Source organism: Zonotrichia leucophrys, chromosome 2 (genome assembly GCF_028769735.1).
Source record: "Zonotrichia leucophrys gambelii isolate GWCS_2022_RI chromosome 2, RI_Zleu_2.0, whole genome shotgun sequence".
NCBI classification, from domain to species: Eukaryota; Metazoa; Chordata; class Aves; order Passeriformes; family Passerellidae; genus Zonotrichia; species Zonotrichia leucophrys.
This window is the reverse complement of record NC_088171.1, coordinates 92,388,516-92,408,270: the sequence shown is the minus strand read 5'-3', so window position 1 is coordinate 92,408,270 and position 19,755 is coordinate 92,388,516. Positions and strand designations below refer to the sequence as shown.

At 38.9% G+C, this 19,755-nt stretch overlaps 1 protein-coding gene across 2 annotated transcripts in view; it reads right to left on the bottom strand.

Annotated features, from left to right (window-relative positions):
- The window catches only part of TEX10 (testis expressed 10), a 55,179-nt gene that overhangs the window by 11,249 nt on the left and 24,175 nt on the right, over positions 1-19,755 (bottom strand). For both annotated transcript variants that reach the window (XM_064705685.1, XM_064705686.1), the window contains exons 11-12: positions 6,375-6,463; positions 5,078-5,211 (exon numbers count right to left, since the gene is read on the bottom strand). In XM_064705685.1, the coding sequence (XP_064561755.1) occupies positions 5,078-5,211; positions 6,375-6,463 (223 nt within the window). The remainder of the gene's footprint in view (positions 1-5,077; positions 5,212-6,374; positions 6,464-19,755) is intronic.

The following is a 19,755-nucleotide window of genomic DNA, read 5'->3' as shown; positions in this document are numbered from 1 at the left end:
TTTTTTAAGGCATTAATCTCTACTTCAAATTAAGCTACAGCACTCCAATACCACCATTTACTTCTCAAGACAAACATCCTTGCAGGGCTTTTAATTTATATCCACTGACTTGCTACTTTTATTGATTAGCTGTAGTTTTTTCATAGCACATCTGTGCAGATCCAGCCTTCCCAACTGTATTTCACTTATAAGACAGAACAGGCTTGGACACAGATTAGTGTATTACACTACATGCACCTCCAAGTTTTTGAATTCAAGTCTGCTTTTAAAAGCAGCTGACCTTCCCTAGTGCTTGCTCTTAAACATTTTAAACAATTGGTTGAATATTTTCTTTCTTTGAGTCAGCTGTGGGCTCGATACAGCTCTGGAATCTCGACTTCAAGCAAAGCCTCAAATTATCATTTGCTTTCCCCCTCTGAAACGTTCGACCGTCACAAACATCAAATATTACAACAGAAATTACCATGTATACACTGTTACCTTGTTAAACTCTTCATTTCTCTGGGCACTTTTTCATTCCATCCTGGCAGAGCAATTCAATTACAGGGGAGTGAACAATATCACTGACAAACACTATGGGCACAGTTAAAATGAGCCAAGGCTGAAGCTCTTCCCTCGGGCTGCAACCATTTATTCTGGAGTCCCATTTATTTCAGCTACAGGGGGGTGATTTTAAATAATTGGCTTCAACAAGACAGAAGTAATTTTAAGCAGAAGTTCCTCCAGAAAAAGAACCAAAGTTCCCACATTTAACATCTCTTTTAGACAAATCATGAAGACTAACCTTTAAATGCTGCTTTGCATAGCTCTAAAGAGAGACTTTTCTGAAGTATTGCTTCTTAACTGAAAATCACCACTATTTAAAAGCTTCAAAAAAAAAACCCCATGGTTTCAGATTGTCACAATTCCAATTCCAAACCACTCTCTAGTCAAAAGAAAAGCAAATTACAAACAATATCCATCTAAAAACAGGTTTTGTTAAAAACTACCTAAAAGCATTACTTCCTATCACAAGTGTATTTGTTATTGTTATCCACAATTGCATTGTTATCCACAAGTGCATTTGTTATTGTTATCCTACCAAGCGCCCTGGCTATAATAACACCCCAGAAGTCCAAACTGCTGTTTGAAAATGCCTCAAGTTATTCTTTTCCTTTCCAGAAGTTGCCCTTTCTCCAGAGGCACACTGCTTTTTCTCCCAAATCTCTGGCAGGCATACGTTATACATGAAATTCCCTCTTCCAGCTCTTTACCCATAGAAACACACATCACCCATTGCACAGCTACGGACAGGAAGGTGGGACTGCCTTTCCCTGCACTGGGAAACAAAGCTGAGCAGTGAGCAGTAAGGCCAACAAGCTGTGGCCTGCAGATTCCCACCTGGGACCCTTCCTCAGTCCCACCACCCTCCCTGCTCCTGCTTCACGACCCTGACACCCTGCTGGCCGAGGGACAGCCCCTGCAGGCTGGGTGCTGCCAAGCAGGATGCTGGAACAGAGTTACAGCCCAGCCTGCTCTAATCTAAAGCTTTTTCTCTTCCACCTGCTTATTTTCATAGAATTTACGGGGAATTAGTATTTGCAACTTTATTCTTTTCAGCAGACAGCTATAAACTAAAAATGGTTTAGATAAAACTACAGTTGGAAGAAATGAAAGAAGACAGTGGAAGGACTAACAGGAATCTGATCACTTATCTCATTTATTGATAGGAAACCAGGCCATCAAATTCTGATTACATCAGAGTTCTTTATTTATTTTCACCCACATTAAAATACTTTTCCATTGAGAGGAAATCCTCACATAATGAGAACTCTCAAACAAACAATTCTCAACACAGAGTAGAGGCCTGATCTGCAGCCAACGAGCACTGTTTTCATTTAGCAGGTATTTAAAATTACTACAAACATTTTGCCTAACATGACAGCATCACCATTGTCCTTCCTTATCCAGCAAGGGAACAGATGAAAGGTTAGCATTCAGAAGCTCTGCACTATACCAAATTCCACCAAAAGCATGACTAATTCAAGCCAGGGTTTATTATTTCCTGTAGCACTTCTCTAGCTAAATAAAGCAATTTGCTGCTACAGCTAAAAATATTTTGACTCCAAAATTCTATCACACCTTGAACTATCTCCACGTGGAAGAAGGCAGCCTCCAAACCTATCTCCCTGACACTCAATGCACAGGGAACCCTCATATCCCACTGTGCTGCCAGACACCCTAGGAGAGCCTCGTCATTTCCTGGCACTTTCCTTCTCCCCAGAGCCTGCAACACTGGGCTTTGCTTTTCTGGCTGGGATTTTTTTGTTGTTGTTGTTTAGGGGTTTTTTTTCCCTTTTGAGAGCAGATTAGCTTGTTCAGTACCTAATGAAAACTACTTGATCTCCTAAAAGTACTCCTGTGCAGCTTGTGGCAAATCCCAAACGCAAAGGTTTTTAACAAGCTTGCCTTTGACTTTTTGCTCCTTCTTTACTTCCTTGGTTTTAAAAATTTGTCCAGACTCTAACTCCCAATGTTTTAATGGACTACAGTCCTCAGAACAATTTTTTTCAGAAACTGAGCATTATATACCATATTGGTCAATATGTTTGAGGTTGGAGAATGGTACTCATGCAAGGAAAAGATAAAATCCCAAAAACTTAAAGAACACAGTGCTGTATTAGATACTTAAACACAGTGAAAAAAAGTAATCTAAAAGATGAAGAGCATCAGCATGGTTTTGTTTATGCATCATTTACCATATCTATGTCTGCATCTGAAATCAAAACCAGATGAGTGAAAAATGAATGTAATTCTGCAATTCATAAAAGGAAGTGGTTGCCTCAATACTAATGATCACTTCTCATTGTAACACAAGCAGATATACCACCATTACTACCACATCAGAGGCAAGATTATCTTATATTTTCTCCAGAATGAAAGCAAACTACTGAAGAGGTGCCCCTACGTTTTTGTTCCCAAAATTCCATGGGGGAAAAAAAACTAGCAAACCTGGGGGGAACACTCCAAACAGTCCTGCAGTACCTGGCAGGTATTTTAGATCAAATAAATATAAATGCAACAAACTTACAAAATAAAAGAAAACAACAAACTCTTACTCATATTGTGAATTCCATTTTGTCTAAATAGCAAAAATAACAAAGAGATTTGTTGATGGTGAAACAAAAAGACCTGTTTTTGTTACAGAAGGAGATTTCAAATAACCACAGAATCCCTAGAGCTGGAAGGAATACCCTCAAGTTCCTCTAAGCCAAAGCTCCTGCTCAAGTGGAGCCACCTGGTGCAAGTCACCCTGTGCTGTGTCCAGCCTGGTTTTGAATACATCCATAGATGGGAACCAGAATGTCTCTAGGCTACTCATTCCAGTGTTTGACCACCCTCACTGGGAAAATGCAACAGTTCAGAACTCTCGTTGGTTAAGAGCCCACAAAATCAGGTGAGTCTAGAAGGTCTGATCCTTCTTCACACAGATATTGATGTATGGGATTTTTGCTCCTATTCTTTTATAACACAGTCTCCAGAATAGACATTGGGCTGACACATAAGTGCAGAAGTAGTGCAGTGCTCCACAGGATGTCCAAATCTTTCATTAGTAACCAAGGATATCCAGCTCTTTGCTTACTGACCACCATCCCCTTCTAACAACCTGGAAGAGCACCTTGTCTCTTTCCTGAGAAAAGGTACTTCTAGAAAAGTAAGTGTCAAGTTTCTGAAGATACTGACTCTCCTTTACAGCACCAAAAACCTGAACATTGTGGTAGAAAAGACTCAAACTTGCTATCAGGAACCAAATGCACAAAAAAGAAATCAAACTACTTCACTGTTTCCTTTGTGAAAACAGTCCTATTTCACTGCCAACCTTGAAAGATTTATGGAATAGAAGCAAAAAGAGGAAGGAGAAAACATTAAAGGTGACATTTTTAGAAACAGGTAAGGTGTACATAAATCCTTCAGATGCTGTATGGGATTATGCTAACTGAGAAACAAATAGTTGCTCTGTGCATTCACAGAAGCAACAGGAAAGAGAGTATTCTGATCTCTCCATATTGGAGAAAGGTATTTTGTTGAGAAAACACTTCATTACAGTCCAGAAGAGACAAAGCAAAACAAATGAGGAAATTCAACTGCTCCACAGGCTGAATGACTGAAGGCAGGACACCTAAAAATGTGTGTGAGTCATGCTACCAAGCAACAGCTCTGCTTAAAATACTTTCTAATACATAACAGCACACATTCCATCTGTATCTCAGAGTAGCATCAATTTCAGAACATTATCATTTAAACACTATGAAGTAGAAAACATCTACAATATTGCTTTCTTGAATGAAAAAACACAAAACTAAAACCTTCTGTTTCACTCTTCGTTCTGAATTCAGAACTACAACTTCATAAATACTGTCAAATTGGCATGTCACTACAACATGATTTCACACCTCAAAGTGGTTTCTGGTGAGCCAAACAATAAAAAGAGCTAATGAAGAAAGACAGCTAATGCACCTCTTTCGAATAAAATCTGGTGGCTCAAATCCCTTTTAGAACGCACAGACAAATTAAGTTTTCAGCTCTTATGATGTGAGGTACTGAATTCAGAGTGAAGTTTCTAAACCCAGCATATTTTGGTTAACTAATCAGGAATTATTCAAAATAATGACTACAGCCAACTTAATATTGCTTGAAAGTTCAAATCTTATTCAATGCAAGTGCTTCTTAATTAATAGTGGCACTTATTCCCCAGGAAAACTCTTTATAATTAGTATTTTTATAATTAATTTGTTTTTGAAAACCAAAATATATTGCTGGTCCTAATATTAGTGCTTAAGAATCCCCACCAAGGTTTCTACCAATCTTTCCTTGAGTATGACTTTGCATACTACGTGTCTAAACATTTAACTTTTAAAGCAGCTCCCTTCAAAATATTATCTGATGGCTGCAGAAAAATGTTGGTTGTTTGACAGCTTTTCTATTTTTCATTCTTTTGTCAACTGAAATCACGACAGGATTTAGCCATCTGTGGAAAAGGGATGGAGAGCACTCAGAGTTTGTACGCTGTCATTTAGAATTAGGGTTGATGTATTACCTCTGTCACAGCCCAGTGGTGTAAAAACTGGTCCAGATCAGTTAGGTAAAGACGGATAGGTGAAAGCTGTGTCTGGCTAATGTGTGGTTTTCCTCTAATGCCCTGGAGACTAGTCAGCTCCTCTCTGGAAAACCCTGGGGAAGAAGAAGCAGTACAACAGTATCACAAAACAAGCCAAACAGTGTTCTACTTCAACAGCATCATTGACAAACACTGTCTTTTACACTATGTCAACATAACATTTTTTTCTTAAAAGCTCTTGCTTGGTTCAATAAACTAAGTATATTAAAGTACAAATTTTGACAGAAAATAAAAATATTTTTAAAACTCAATAGTACTATAATGTGATAAAAAAACACCTTAAGAGGCCTGTGTTATACTATCTTCGCTATATGTATCTCCAAAAAATTAAAAACATGGATATAATGCAAACTACTTCACGTATTCCCAATAACTTAGTAATAAATAATATAGCCTCAGGTATTAAAAAAAAAAAATCATTTGGCTTATTATTTCTAGATAGGTATTAGATGTCTTAGTAAAACTGGATGACCACTCCACAAGAGTGACTTGGGCTTTGCTTTCATTTTCTCTGCTATCAGTCCAGCACTCTTTCTACCATTTTAGCAACAAAAAGGTAATTTTTGAAAACAAAGTATCTGAACATTATAAAAGACAGAGGTGATAAAGGAAACACACTATTTTTTACCACAGCAGAAGTCAGTGGGAGTTACTTCTCAGCAGTATTACGCCATTTTAAGCACTGTAACTTCCCAAAGTTGCATCACCACAGAATGCAACTATTTTTACAGCTGAGTAAGAATGGAGCAGCAGAAGTAGCTCTGCTCACACGCTGACCTTGGCCAGCTCACTTGAACGTACTTTGATTACTTTATTCTGATGGAATGTTTTTAAGAGCGTAAGCACGTTCACAGGAAATCCCAGAGGCACTCATTTATATTGTTATGAGCTAATAAAAGGCATTTACTTCAAGCTAGGAAAAAAAATCTTGTTTATATGTCATATGCTAAATTTAAGTTTTTCTCATATTTTCCTGAAAAAGTTGCTAGAATGAAGGAAAAGTATGCAAATACTCAGCCCAAATGGAAAAGTGTAAAAGCAGAGTGTCAAAAATCAGACCAAGAAAATAAAATCTCATATCAAAAATATGTAACAAGATTAGAATTACTTTCAGGAAGTACTTACTAAACCATTTACTCTAAATTAAATTTAGTAACTGACTATCAAAACAAATTTCATTTTGTTAATTCTGAATTATTACATTCATATGGATTACCTATAAGGGTTGAAAACAAGAAGCTGAAATAGTCCACATCATTCACTGAATTATCCTGCACTTGGCACTTCCAGCCTGCAAAGGATGATCTACACAAAACCAATAGCAGACAGTTTATTAGAAACCATATAGTTAAGAATTCATAACCTACCTGCACAATACAATCAATTAGCATGCCTAAATTGTTACAGTTTTAGCATTCCTGTTTCCAATTGTTGTTAGAATAGCACTTTAAATAGTTCAAAACAAGAACTGGCTCTTTTAAAGACAAGGCATACTCAACTTTGTATCCCTGCATGGCTTTAGGTTGCTAAGATGATTAAATTAACTGAGATAGCAACTTTTCATTAATACTGGTATAATCTTCAGTACAGTGATGACACCATAAATTAAGCTAATTTTATTTCCCTAACTTGGTAAAAGTTTTTATATTACTAATGCTGGGCTATATTTTTCATCACATCCACTACTTTTTATACACAAACAACAAACCCCACTGAAAGCAGTCTCAGCAGCTCTTTCAGAACTGCTGAAGCTATTAAACACAGCTTAGTTAAAAAAGTTGCTTGGAGATTTAGAACACAAAAAGGAGCAATAGCAAAATCCTTTATCAAAGCTGTCTGACACTTCCCATCTCAAGGGCAATCTGGCAGAAGTGGAGCACCAGCCTGCTTTGGCGGCCCAAGTTAGAAGGCAGTGCTTGTGGAGCAAACAGACACCAGGGACCACCTAATGGCAGAGTCTGGCCCAGGTGGCAGTGCTGAACCTGGAGGAAGCCGGGAGCTGGGAACAAGGACATCTCACACATGTTTTCCTCACAAGACTGCAGCTCAAACCCACATCACATTATGCAAAAATGCATATTATTCAAATTGCCTTGTATGCTGCTTTTGGCACTGGCACTGCAGACTATGGATCTTTGCTGTAAGAGATTGCTGCTTTCCACTCTTACAATCTTGTGAAATTTCAAAGCTTCTGAATGCAACTTTCCAAGCCAACTATCTGCCTAAGATCACTTTTTTTCCTAATTTCTCTATGCCAACAGCCAAAATGGCTTAGCTCATGGGTAACAAAATTCTGGAAAGCTTGTTACGCAGGAATTTTTTTGCAGCTCTGTGCTTTGGGAGCAAAAATATCAAATTTGGAATACTTTTGTGCCAGGCATATACATTTTGCCACCCACAGAAATCAATCCATAACATTTCAGCATCCACAAAAATGACAGCTAGAATATGCACGTGTCTGGAGTTGCTCAAAAAGAAAGGAGAAAAACCCCGGAATTTCAGAATTTCTTTAAATTAAAGAAAATATTCAGGATTCCATCAGCCTACCATGTAGGATATAGTTAATTTTAGGGAGACAAAAATCATAAGTGAGAGAGCACCAAGGTTTTATTCAATAAAGCTCCCTTTTCACATTGAATTGTTGATGCCTGGCAGTAGGGAGCTGCCATATTCCAGGCGAGGTAGCACAGGCAGCTCTGCTCGCTCCCCTCTGGCTCCCAGCACACCTTTGGTCCTGCCTGAGTTCTGGTTCATCACCTCCTTTTCTTAACCCACAGTCTCTCCATCTCTCCCCAGACCCAAGGCTGCTACTTGGCTGCCAAGTTCTCCCAGGACAAATCCCTTGGGCATGGCCAATGGTCTCCAAGGAGAACGGTGAATTTTTTACATCCTTCCAAGGAGGTCCCAGTCCCATTCATGACAGCATGGAAGAGACTTCACACATGCTCAACTAAATCAGCAAGAGCTCTTGCCATTACTTCCCTAGATAACGTGGATATTCACACAGGAATCAAATTGGATATTCACACAGATCCATACACCAGAAAACAGAGTGAAATCCGTGTCCTGTTCAGCACAGCAGAAGCATCTCCCTAAATCTGATGCAGAAGAACCATGATTCTGACTTGAGGTCACTCTTTTTTACCAAAATAAGCCTTTGTTGCAGTGTGTTTTAAACTTTCAGGTCCCTTCCCCAGGTGTGCCAATACTGGTCTCCCTTTCCACCCTCGCCCCCTTGCTGAGTGAGTCCTGTCAATCAGGCTTAACATTCCAGCAAGGCGTCGTGTGGTTGGGCAAGTTCAAAGGATGCCCCTCAGGCCCAGAGGTCATTGGCCTGTCTAGGTGTCCCTCGTCCCTTGAGACCCCTCCCCCCCCATCTGGTTGGTGGCTCACCTGTCCCCTCCCCTCCCCCTGAGCTTAAAAGGTGAAGCAGGCCAGGCGGTTGGGATTCTGTTGGAGCTGTTCCTAAGATTCAGACCTCTGTAACCATGGAATAAACCTCTGGATATTAAACCCTCCAGTAGAATCCTCTCCTTTTTCTCTTCACCATCGCCTGAAGCTTTCCTCCTGAGGTAAACAGAGTTCCTAACAAGCCTGGACTTGCTAGGGCCCAGCTGCAACCACCAGCAAGCTAAAGGTGTCTCTGGGGTGATGCACCACAGATGCCGCCTTTGGCCCAGCAGCAAGGGTCAGACTGGCCCAGGCACAATCTACCTGGTAATATTGGGATTCATATTCCAATAAGCCTTGAGGAGCATGGAGAGAGATTCAAGGGAGTTTAGGACTTGCTAGACTAGGCACAGAAATTCAAACTGTGATGTTACCACTGAGCAAAAAGGTGGGAATGCAAGAGGCTGGGGGAGATAACAGATGAGAAGCTGCAAAGGCAATCAGACAAATGTGAAAATAAATAAATCTTGGGTAGGAAAAGAGAACGAAAGAACATGTAATAAGCCCCAATTCAGGAAGTAGGGACTTGCATGATAAATCTTGTTAGAATCTGGTTTAAAATAATCAAATAAATAAAAAAATTCCATATTGGAAAAATTCCATTTCCATATGCAACAGTCAGCAGATGCTTTGAATTCCTTACAATAGGACTAGTGCACGCAAGAATTTTACATAACCTCCAGAAGAGACTGGACAAAAACTCAAGATTCACTGCAGGTTAGCAAGCAGAAGCTGCAAGAGGTTCAGGAGATGCCTGGACAGGAAAAGTAATTCCAAAGCTCATTGCTAAACATCTGGAAATCAAACACTTCATCAGTTTTGTTTTCCCACGCATCTACAAACTCACAAACAGGACAAGCATGTTAATCATCCTAAGAGAAAGGCTAAGGGCCACTGATACAGACATAAGGAGAAGCAGACAGAATCCCTGCAGTTGTGCCCTGGGAACATGGAGGCAGCATAAGGAACAAATCCTTGACAGAGCTATTAAATGGTTTAATTTAAGATTCATGTCTACAAGCAGAGCTACACTGAGTCACACACAGATCCCCAAATTCAGCTCAGTTTGCTTTTTTAGAAAGTGAAAGCTATTACATGCACAGAAACAGCCTCAGTGTTAAAAGAGCAATAAGGTTAAAAATAATCTAGCATTAAATTTAAAAAGTGACAGAGAAGGTTGCCTCTGATCTTCAACTTGGCCTCTCTGTGCACACACCTTAGAGTATGATAATATTGTGTCATATTTTCTCTGAAAAAAATTGAGGATCTATGTCTCATTCAAGTCATGGATGAATGGATCAATCAGGATTACACCATGAAGGATAACAGTCTGACCTGTCCCTGCCCTATTTATTGCATCATCTATAATGAGCACAGCATATGAGGCATAATTAAAAAGGTAGAAGAAAGTATTAGCTCACAAATTCAGGTAGGTTATACAAGATGTGAGATTACTTCTTGAAATTGTAGAACAAAAGTCAGTGGTAACACATTTCTTCAAGCATCATCAGATTAATTTTTTTTAACTTTCCGGACAGAATAAGCTCACATAATTCATACTGGAAGCTTCTCTCCCCTTTTTTCAGCTAGTTAACCATAGTCCTGCAACAGCTCAACAGTGATTAAAAGATTAAAATGTCACTAACAGCTGTGGAGATATACAGTTTCAAGCATTTCTACGAGTAGCACCCATATGATCTCTACTTCTCTACTTGAATTTACAGTGAATTTGAAGTCAATTTTTTATTTTCAAGACAGAAGATGCTCTGAAAAATCAGAGCCCAAATGCTTCATACTGAATTCCTAAAGTTATCAGGTACTTCTATGTACTTCTGCCTACACCTTTTCCTTCCCTCAGTTCCTCATCTTTAAACTGGGAAAAACACTTAAACACAACAAAAAACTTCCCTGGGTGGGGACAGGGGAGGGAATCCCTTTGTTTTCCAAGTGGGACCAAATACAATAGAGAAAACATAGAGCCTTCTATTGAAACAGGGCCAAACTGTAACATGAAGTAAATGCTCCTTCAGTGCTCATGTACTCCATACAGAAAGCAGAATGAAAAAAAAATAGGAAATCATGTAATTGAAACACCACATGAGAATCTCACAATAAATTAAGGCCAAAATCAATGTCTTTCTAATAATACAAACACAAACAGAGCAGCATTACAGCCTAGAAGTTTGTCTAAATGCAAGTCTAACCAGCTGTCAGCACCTCAATTACCCTAGAACCCAAGTGCCTATAATGTAGACACTTGTTAAACCTGCTCAGTTTTAAAGTTCACATTAAAGGAAATAAAAAATAAGGTAAAGAACACAAAACCAGAGAGACCATTCTAGAACAGATGCTGATGTACTACAAGTACATTAAAATTATTTTTTTAAATCTCAGTTTAATATATTAAAACTACCATGAATAATTGCGGACTGTATGCACTTTTAAAATGTGTTTTTAAGATACATGTCAGACATCTGACTAAAAAAATTATCTGCTTTATATGTGGAAGAGATGTAATAAGCATATCATAACTTCTCTTTTTTGTATAAATTATTACTGGCAATGGGAACCTGTTATCAAACTACATATGAGTGAGACCTCTCCAGTCATGTAGTCCAAACCCACATTAACTATGATGAATTACATCTTGTAATTTCCATAAGGTCACCTGCTCTCAGTCGGAACTTCTCTTTTGAGGTTTAGAATTGCACCTTTAGGTAACCTCCTCTGTACACCAAATGGTATTAAAAGAAAAGCTGAATCTAATTAACTTAAAAATTACTGCTTCTCTTGTCATTAGCAGAGCAAATATTTCTCAGTCAAAGCAAGTGTGCAGTGCATTTCTTTTAACACTTGCTGCAAACTTTTAACTCCAGATGGACTTCACTACTTTAATTTATGCTGCTGTTATTCTCGGGTTGGCTGTATCACACAGCTGCCAAATAACAAATGCAGTTTTACACACAAGTGGTTATTCCTCAGCAGCAGACTTCTATCTCTCAGTGCCTCCTGACCTGAACTAGCTAATTGATTTAGGATTCAGGTTTAAGGTGTTGATTGTGGCTTATACAGGCACAAGGAGTCTATATTAAACTGAGATTTAAAAAATAATTTTAATGTATGTACTTGTAGAGCATCCACATCTGTTCTAGAATCTGTGTTCTTACCTTATTTTTTATTTCCTTTTATGTGAACTTGAAAACTGAGCAGCTTTAACAGGTGTCTACATTATAGGCACTTGGGTTCTAAGGTAATTTAGAGATCTCTAGTAGAACTCTGATGAACCTTGCTGCACTCATTTTAGAAATTATCCTTCCACTTGTCCTCTTATAAAACACACTGCACAAACTCCAGCACAGACAGCAATTCACCTGTCTAGCTCTTGCTAAGTTTTCCTTAGAATTTGGATCAGGGTTGGGTTTTGATTTTATGGTTTTTAGCAATAAAATTCAAAAAAAAGTGTGACTAATTTCAATCCCAAGTTCAGTCTCCAAGTATTTTTAAAGTAAAATATAAAAAAAGCAAATGCAAGATTCACAGTTCTTCTGAGGCATTAATACTATCACCCTTTTGTTCTTAAATCTGAGGGTGGTAACACTCGAGAAGTGCAAGGTCAAGGGTTTGTGATTTCTGTTCAAGGAAAATAAAATTCAATTCCTTCACCTTCCAGGAAAATGCTCCCAGCACCATCATTGGGAATACCTAGTGCAGAGCATTCCCAAAGCTTTACAGAATTATTTGAACATTGGCAAGACAACAGACTGAGATACACAACTTGTAGTATACTAAGTGACCCTATTTTAAATTGATTTTATCAACCATTGATCAAAGATTTAAACCAAGCCCTCCCACAACTGTTTTTTTAATTCTAGGTTATAAAATCATTGTAAAAGGAGTTTCCCCTCTACTTATTTCACTGATACTTCTGTTCCACACAGAAAATTTAAACAGTCACAGGCACAATCAGTAGCTGATTCACTCATTTCCTGAAAAAACCTAACTCCATTCTAGGCCCCAACTCTTTGAAAATTCAATAAAATTTAATAAAATTATTAAGTACAAATCCTCCAAATAGTTCAATGACTAAGTCACTGTGTAAGGAAATAGGAAATCAATCTCCCCTTCAGATGAAGTCAGTGAACATAGACTTTCTGCAATCTCAGCAGCTGCTTTAACCACCAAGATACTATTATTAATTTATTATTAAATTGTCCTTCGAACACATGAGGAGCAAAAACTTCCTGAGATTCTGCACACCCAGCAGACAAGCACTGCATGAGGATGGCAATCGAGCATGGAAAGGCTCTAGGACAGTGGCTACAGGAACTCTGTTCTCTGGGGATCAGAGATGGGCAAACTGTTCTGGTTCCCATCCCAGAACAACTCCTCAAGATAACCTGTTGTAACTTCAAACAGCTGCACAAAATATTATGGAATCCCAAGAACCAGAAAGGAATTACCAGGATGAGATGGCATTCACCATGGAAAAGAACTCCAGGGGAAGGCAAGAATGAACTGAACTAGCAGCCGTGAGCAATCTGATACCTGAGAACTTCCCTGACACCTGCAAGAGTATGGAGTAACAAATGCCAGGCTGTTTTTGAGGTTTTTTTAGTTGTTGTTTTTTGGGAGGGGTATTTTGGTTAACACCTGTGTCATGCTTGGGAACAGACCAAATGGTTTCTGAAAAACATTTTTCCATGATGCATCTCCTAGAAATCTTGTTAATGGTAGCTGCACATGAATATGAAAGACCCTGTAACACTTGGGAGAAAAAAACTACAGAAATTTACACAGCCTCAGGGTAGGAACAAAGGTACCAAGAGACAATTGGTTTAAAGGCAGGAGATGGTAGGTATGAGTGATCAGCTCATACAGCAGAAGACATCACTGGACACCACTGGTGACTACCAAGGTACAGCCCAGAAAGAGAGATGACAAAAGCCCACAAGCCTTCACATTATTTGTATATAAAAGTACTTAGAAGTGTAAGTTAATCAAGGCTACCCTGCCTTTTTTGTCTCTTGACAAAGCAATTTGGTCACTTTATCTACCCAACAGTAGAAACAACACAGCAGCACTTCCCAAGTTTTGTTGTTCTGCAACTCATCAGGATACAGCAGAGCAGCTCTTTTGGCATATCCAGGAGTTCAGTTAAAGCCTTGGAAATATGAGAAGCTTCTTCCCCAATAGCCAAAATAATCACACTGCAACCAAGGATCATAAAAAATTGTTCCCACTGCATGAAACAGGCCTGAGTTTTCCTTCACAACCCAGGGCCACAGATACGTAGAACAGCACTCCTTTACCACTCGTAAATCTTCCATTGTCATCAACCAGAAATTGCACTGAGAAAAAAAGTCTTTGCTGATACACAGAGAAGTGTAGAGAAAAGGCTTCCTTGTTTCTTTTGGCTTCCAAATTTTATGACCTGTGCTACCTATGACCTCTCAACATCAGCCCAGAGTTTATCTATCAACACAGAACTGTTCAGCTACTGATCAGTACCCATCAGAAGTGGGAGACTTCCACACAGATACTGCAGCATCCTTCCCTTAGCTCTAGAGGACCCATTCAAATCCTTCAGTACAATGCCCAGGGGTCACTGTCTGAGCCCAGAAACATTGCTCTGCTGATAAAACCACATTGGGACAACACTGTACATGTGTGTCTCCTAGCCAGCCTTCTCACAGGACTCTTATGAACACTGCATGCCTTACAGCCAGCCAGCTGTGTAATGACAGCTGCATTGTCTGACTGCCATTTAACATAGTGCTTCATGTTAAAACACCTGTCAAATACGAGGTAATGGATCACTTATGGAATTACCTATGAGCATGGAAATGTTACAATACATCCCAAACATTTCCATGTTATCATTGTCAGGAACTGTGTGTATAAACAACAAAACACACTGAAAAGAGCAAAATTACATGCAAGTACCACACCAGGACTATTGCACCTTTATGGAAGAAAATTATACAACATTTTCTCCCAGTGTAGGCATGTACTTGCACTTCGGTAAAACGTGTTCTTTTAAAACATTAAAAAGCCCTGTGCCAATATTTATCTCAGCTTTGGCACAGTTTATTCCTGTTCAGCTTTAATGAAAAATAATTTCTGTCAGATTGAAATGCAACCGCAATAAAGTATAAACTCATGTCCCTGCATCAACTTAATCAAATCAGTTTTGAGTTCTACTGCTAATGAGGATGAACACTCTCAGTTTTCATCTCAGTTCTGAAAAAGACAGGAAACCATGCCTGTAAAAATTATGTTGAAATTGCTAAAAAGAAAAGGGAGAAAAAAATTAGAAATTGAACATTTGAATAATTCTCCAACCATATACCCATCTCATCATTCACACCAACTTAGCTCCAGGTAGTACAGGGCCTCAATGTAAGCTCCAAGAACAAGTGAGGGGTTTTTATCTTCCTTTTCCTCCAACAGGTTACCATGTATAGCCAATGGTTTGTTAGTGTGAGTTTTTTGTTTTAACTTTCATTATCTCTTTTGAAGGATCAAGTCTTTCCATTTGAAAATGCGGCAAAATACAACAAACATCTGAAAGGAATTACCAGGGATTTGAGGAAAAATATGAAGCCTGTTTTAAGAAAACAACAATTTAAGCTATGCATTGTTAAAAGTAAGCCTGTCAGCTGCTCATTTGCTCCAGAGCTGCAGAGGTTGTCTGAAGCAAAGCACTGCTTTCACATTATAAATGAGAACACAAATCAGAAGAAACATTCACTAATGAGCAAACGGCATTTACTGACGGCGGCAATTGTAGCGCAGCAACATAATTCTTTTCCCTTTGATTAGGAACCTCACACTACAACCAACCTGGGGAAAAATTTAGGGGCTATGTCCTTAAATACAAGCTTGGACTTCTCCCTCTTTCTAGTCCTAGACATTTACAAAACAGTGAGCAAGAAAGAGGAAATTTGCTGACCAGATGTGGATGAAGGAATGCAGTGTAACCCACCCCAGGGTCTGATTCTCAAGAACTACAGATCTTTTCTCATCTTTCAGCAAGGAAATCAGATCATTTTTTCACCCTTCATCCTCAGTAGCACCCCAACAGGGAAAAGCCAGCATTGTGAAAGCATAAATGTTTAGTTTATTCAATACTGCCTTAAGCACTTTTGTTACTATTTTAATACTTTTCTCCTTAACTTTTGTTTCTAAATGGAGGGGTGTAAGCATCCGGCCAGAAAAAGGCACTTCAGTGAACACAGACTTTACTATTGTTGCATTTTTCCTAGCAACTCATTCACAACTACTATACTTTCTATAAATGTATGATTTTTGACTTATTCCCCAAGAGGTACTGAGCTGACTTTCCATTATATACCATTTGTATATAAAAACAGTTTTCTCTTTGTTTTGTGTTATTTATTTAATATGAAGTTAGCATATTTTGGCAAAACTTTCATTTTATTGACGCCTTTTTAAAATAAATATACCATTCTGGAATACTTTCTACACTTTACTTACATGAGAATTACTGAATTCAGTTGCTCTATCAGTACTGCTAATCACAATAATGGGTTACAATATCCTCTCCAAGTTCTCTCCTGGTTGCAAACACTTCGGGGGAACGTGCTATTTTTCTTTTTCTTGACTACAATTATGCATTCAATAATTCTTTAATCAAGTAGTGCAGAAGGTCTTCATTATCTACATTTTGCATTCTCACTGTGCCTCCTCATGCTGTACTGGCAAAGGCTGAAGATAAAATAACTAGGGAGGCTAAATAAAGAAAAACTAGCATTTAATTACAATGGAAATACCCACAAAGAACTCTATTATAACCCTAAAACATTTTTGAGTAATGTATCTGAAGACACAGAATTTTACACCTCACAGCAAACAAATGTTAAAATGTCCACCTCAGTTCTTTCTAAGCACCAGATTCCAGAGGATAGCAGGAACCAACAGGCGTGCCTGGGTGCTTGATGAGACACCAGCTGAGCTCCCTCATTATTGTCTGGAAAGCAGCAGAATATTTTAAAGGCACTACCTCTTAAGAGTTCATTTACAGTTACATCAAGCAGAATGCAAGTTACCCCAGGGTTATCTCAAACCTATGAAAACTTGGAACTCCCACACAATTTACACCAGAGAGCACTCAGTTTTCATTTATATGGTCCTCATCCTGCTCCTTTGCTACAGCAACAGAAACAACACTTGGCGAGACCCCAGCAGGGAAAGAGTCCCAAAAGAATAAGAAATGGCTGTTTGAAGCCATTGGAGATCTCATTTATGGACACTCTACTTCAAGAGAGAAATGCCATAAATTAACTCCCATTGTTTTTAATCTAGACAGTGAAATATTATCTGTCCAACTCTCTATTACAGTGAAATAATTTCCAGACACATTGTTCCAATGGATAAAAAAGTTGTAAAACAACCATAACTATTATGCATAAATAAGGCACATAAATAAATCACATTTCAGTTTCCTTATTTGTACTTCAAGGAATGAGGGGAGGCAGCAAAATTTTCCCATAAAGTCAGCAATCTAACTTCCTGATATATATATATTTGGTCACAATACCATAATCTGCATTTTTTGATCCACAATTCACAGAACAGAACACATAACAGTAAGTACGCAGATTATGTTAATCATCTTAAACACAGCACCATATACAAAAGGGAAGGAAAAAAGACAATTCTGTTTGCAAGAGTATCCAACAATCACCACAAAATCACAGAGTGGCAACAAAAAACATTGAGCCTGACAAATGGGTTTCTCTGCAACTGCACCAGTACGGAGTTTGGTACAGCAGACCACTTTTTCAGGCAAACAAAGTGATCTACCTTATAGAAGAAGGTACGTTTACAATATTTAATACATTTCCACATTTGACAAAAATACTTGCCTCAAAGTCAGTCTTCCAGAAAGTGCTCAAAGCATAAGCTCATGCTTTACTGGCTCTTTAAAGCCATTTTGAAGTAGCCCTTCTGCCCGATTGCAGAAAGCAGGCATAGGGAGATTACACCAAATTTTTTTTCCAGTTCTACCTCTGATACTGCTAAAGTTTATTATCTTAGTCCATATCAGACCATCAATGATTTACATATTTCTTTACTTCCTGGAGAGAACTGTCTACCTGTCCATATCCATGGCCTCAAGGAATTATCTGAACTCCACTTTCAAGCCAAAGATTCACTCATGCCAAATACTGTATATTCCAAACCAACACTCAAACCATTTACCTTCAACTAGCAATGAACTATTATTTGCTTATTTAACAGTTATTCCAATAAATTATAAATGAAAAATAAATACTGGAATTAACTCTTCTAGAAATGCAGCACACTGCATCAAGATGAATTGCTTATCAAAATAGTACCACCTAAAAGATCACAAAAAAATCCATCTAGTAGATTTGATGCAAAACACTTTCTAAAATACTACCCCAACCTTTCTATTTTTCTCCATAAATGTAAGCTAATCAGAGGCTTAAATCAGAGAACTCATCTCCTGTCAAGAAGCTGCTCTCTCTCATTTCTCAGGCAAAAGTGACAGACCATTCACTCACGTCGCTCCACACCCTTCCTCACCTGTATGACTTATACCCAAAACCCTGGCATGCTTCCATCTCTCAGAACTCCACCTGCCTGGATTTATTGAGGCTACTTACATCTCAGATCCCATACAGTAGGCACAGGGCAGGCACTTGAGGAGAACAGCAGGGAAATTCAGCCACTACAAGATCTTCTGATCCTCAGTTTCGCCTGAAACTCACCAGCTATAGCCATCCCAGTGACCTCAACACCTGCAATGTCTGTTCACTGGCACAGAGATCATGACCAATTAATGCAAACCTGGCCATGCTCACAGCAGCATCCAAAATGGGGTGGCTGCACTTCAGCTCTCTTTTCAGAACAACTTGGTCTGTGCCAGCTTCAGTGAATGTAGACCAAAAGCACTACAGAAACCATTCTAATAATTTAACAGTATAGGTAACCAGCCTCCCAGGGGCTCAGAAACCTTCCCAATCTATATGGAAATACTGCCAACATCATTTTGATTCTCAGGACACAACAGCTCCCTTAATGGGCACACCACTTGGGTATTCACTTCACCATTGAAAAAATAAAAAGTGAAACTATCACATATTTTCAAAATTCACTTCCAATAAACAAAAAAAGAAAGGTCTGAAAGGTAACACACAATAATTATGTGTGTTAATGTCACCACCTGATATCATCCAGGCTTTGAACCATCTGGATACACTTACTGTTAGTTTTATAGTTTGCACACAAAAAACCTACGAGTTCCTTCAGTTTCTAATGATTGTCCAGGGAATAACTGCAAGTTTTATGATGATCCATAGGTACTCTCAGTGAATCCACCTTAACATAAGCTGGTCCCTGACAAATAAACACACACAGCTCCATACGAGCACTCTCGGATGCATGTAAAACAGCCATCCTCTGCCAGTCAAAATAGCACGGGAATAAAGGCTGCTGAGGAAATTAAGAACAAGTACCAAACCCTCTGACGCTCCTGAATCCATTCTATTCAAAGTCTGACTGATAAGCACATTCCACAGGAGAAGAGAAATTCAGGGAGAGTCCCCGCTCAGCCCAGGGAACGGGAATGCACCGGAAGAGAAACAGCGCCATCTACTGCCAGCAACGGGGTACTCGTAAAAGACGGCTCCCTGAGGATCTGGGACAGCTCCTCCGTCCAAGTCACAATCTAAAAGTACAGAAAATGTCCCACGAACCAGGCTGTGGCACAGAAATATGGAATTACAAAAGTTTTTTTATAGTACCATTCATTTGATAAACCTGAAAGTTTAACTCTTAGTATCATAAGAGCTGTAAAGGATGACCAGGAGTTACCCAGTCTCTCTACTTCCTTTAAGGCTTTACCTTCCACCATCCATGCTCAACCCAACTGCCTGACATTAAGTATTTCCACTGAAGTATATTTGTATCCCCTTGCTACACAATCCATTCCAGTATGTATCTCTGCTTCCATAACATTTTGCTAGCACTCATACCAAGCACTCTCTTGTTTAATCCTGCTAAAACTGCACTCTCCCATTCCGTTTCAACTGTCTCGTACACAGCTGACTCTGACTTCTCCCCAGCCTTATCTACCTAAAATGACCATTTGTCAGTCA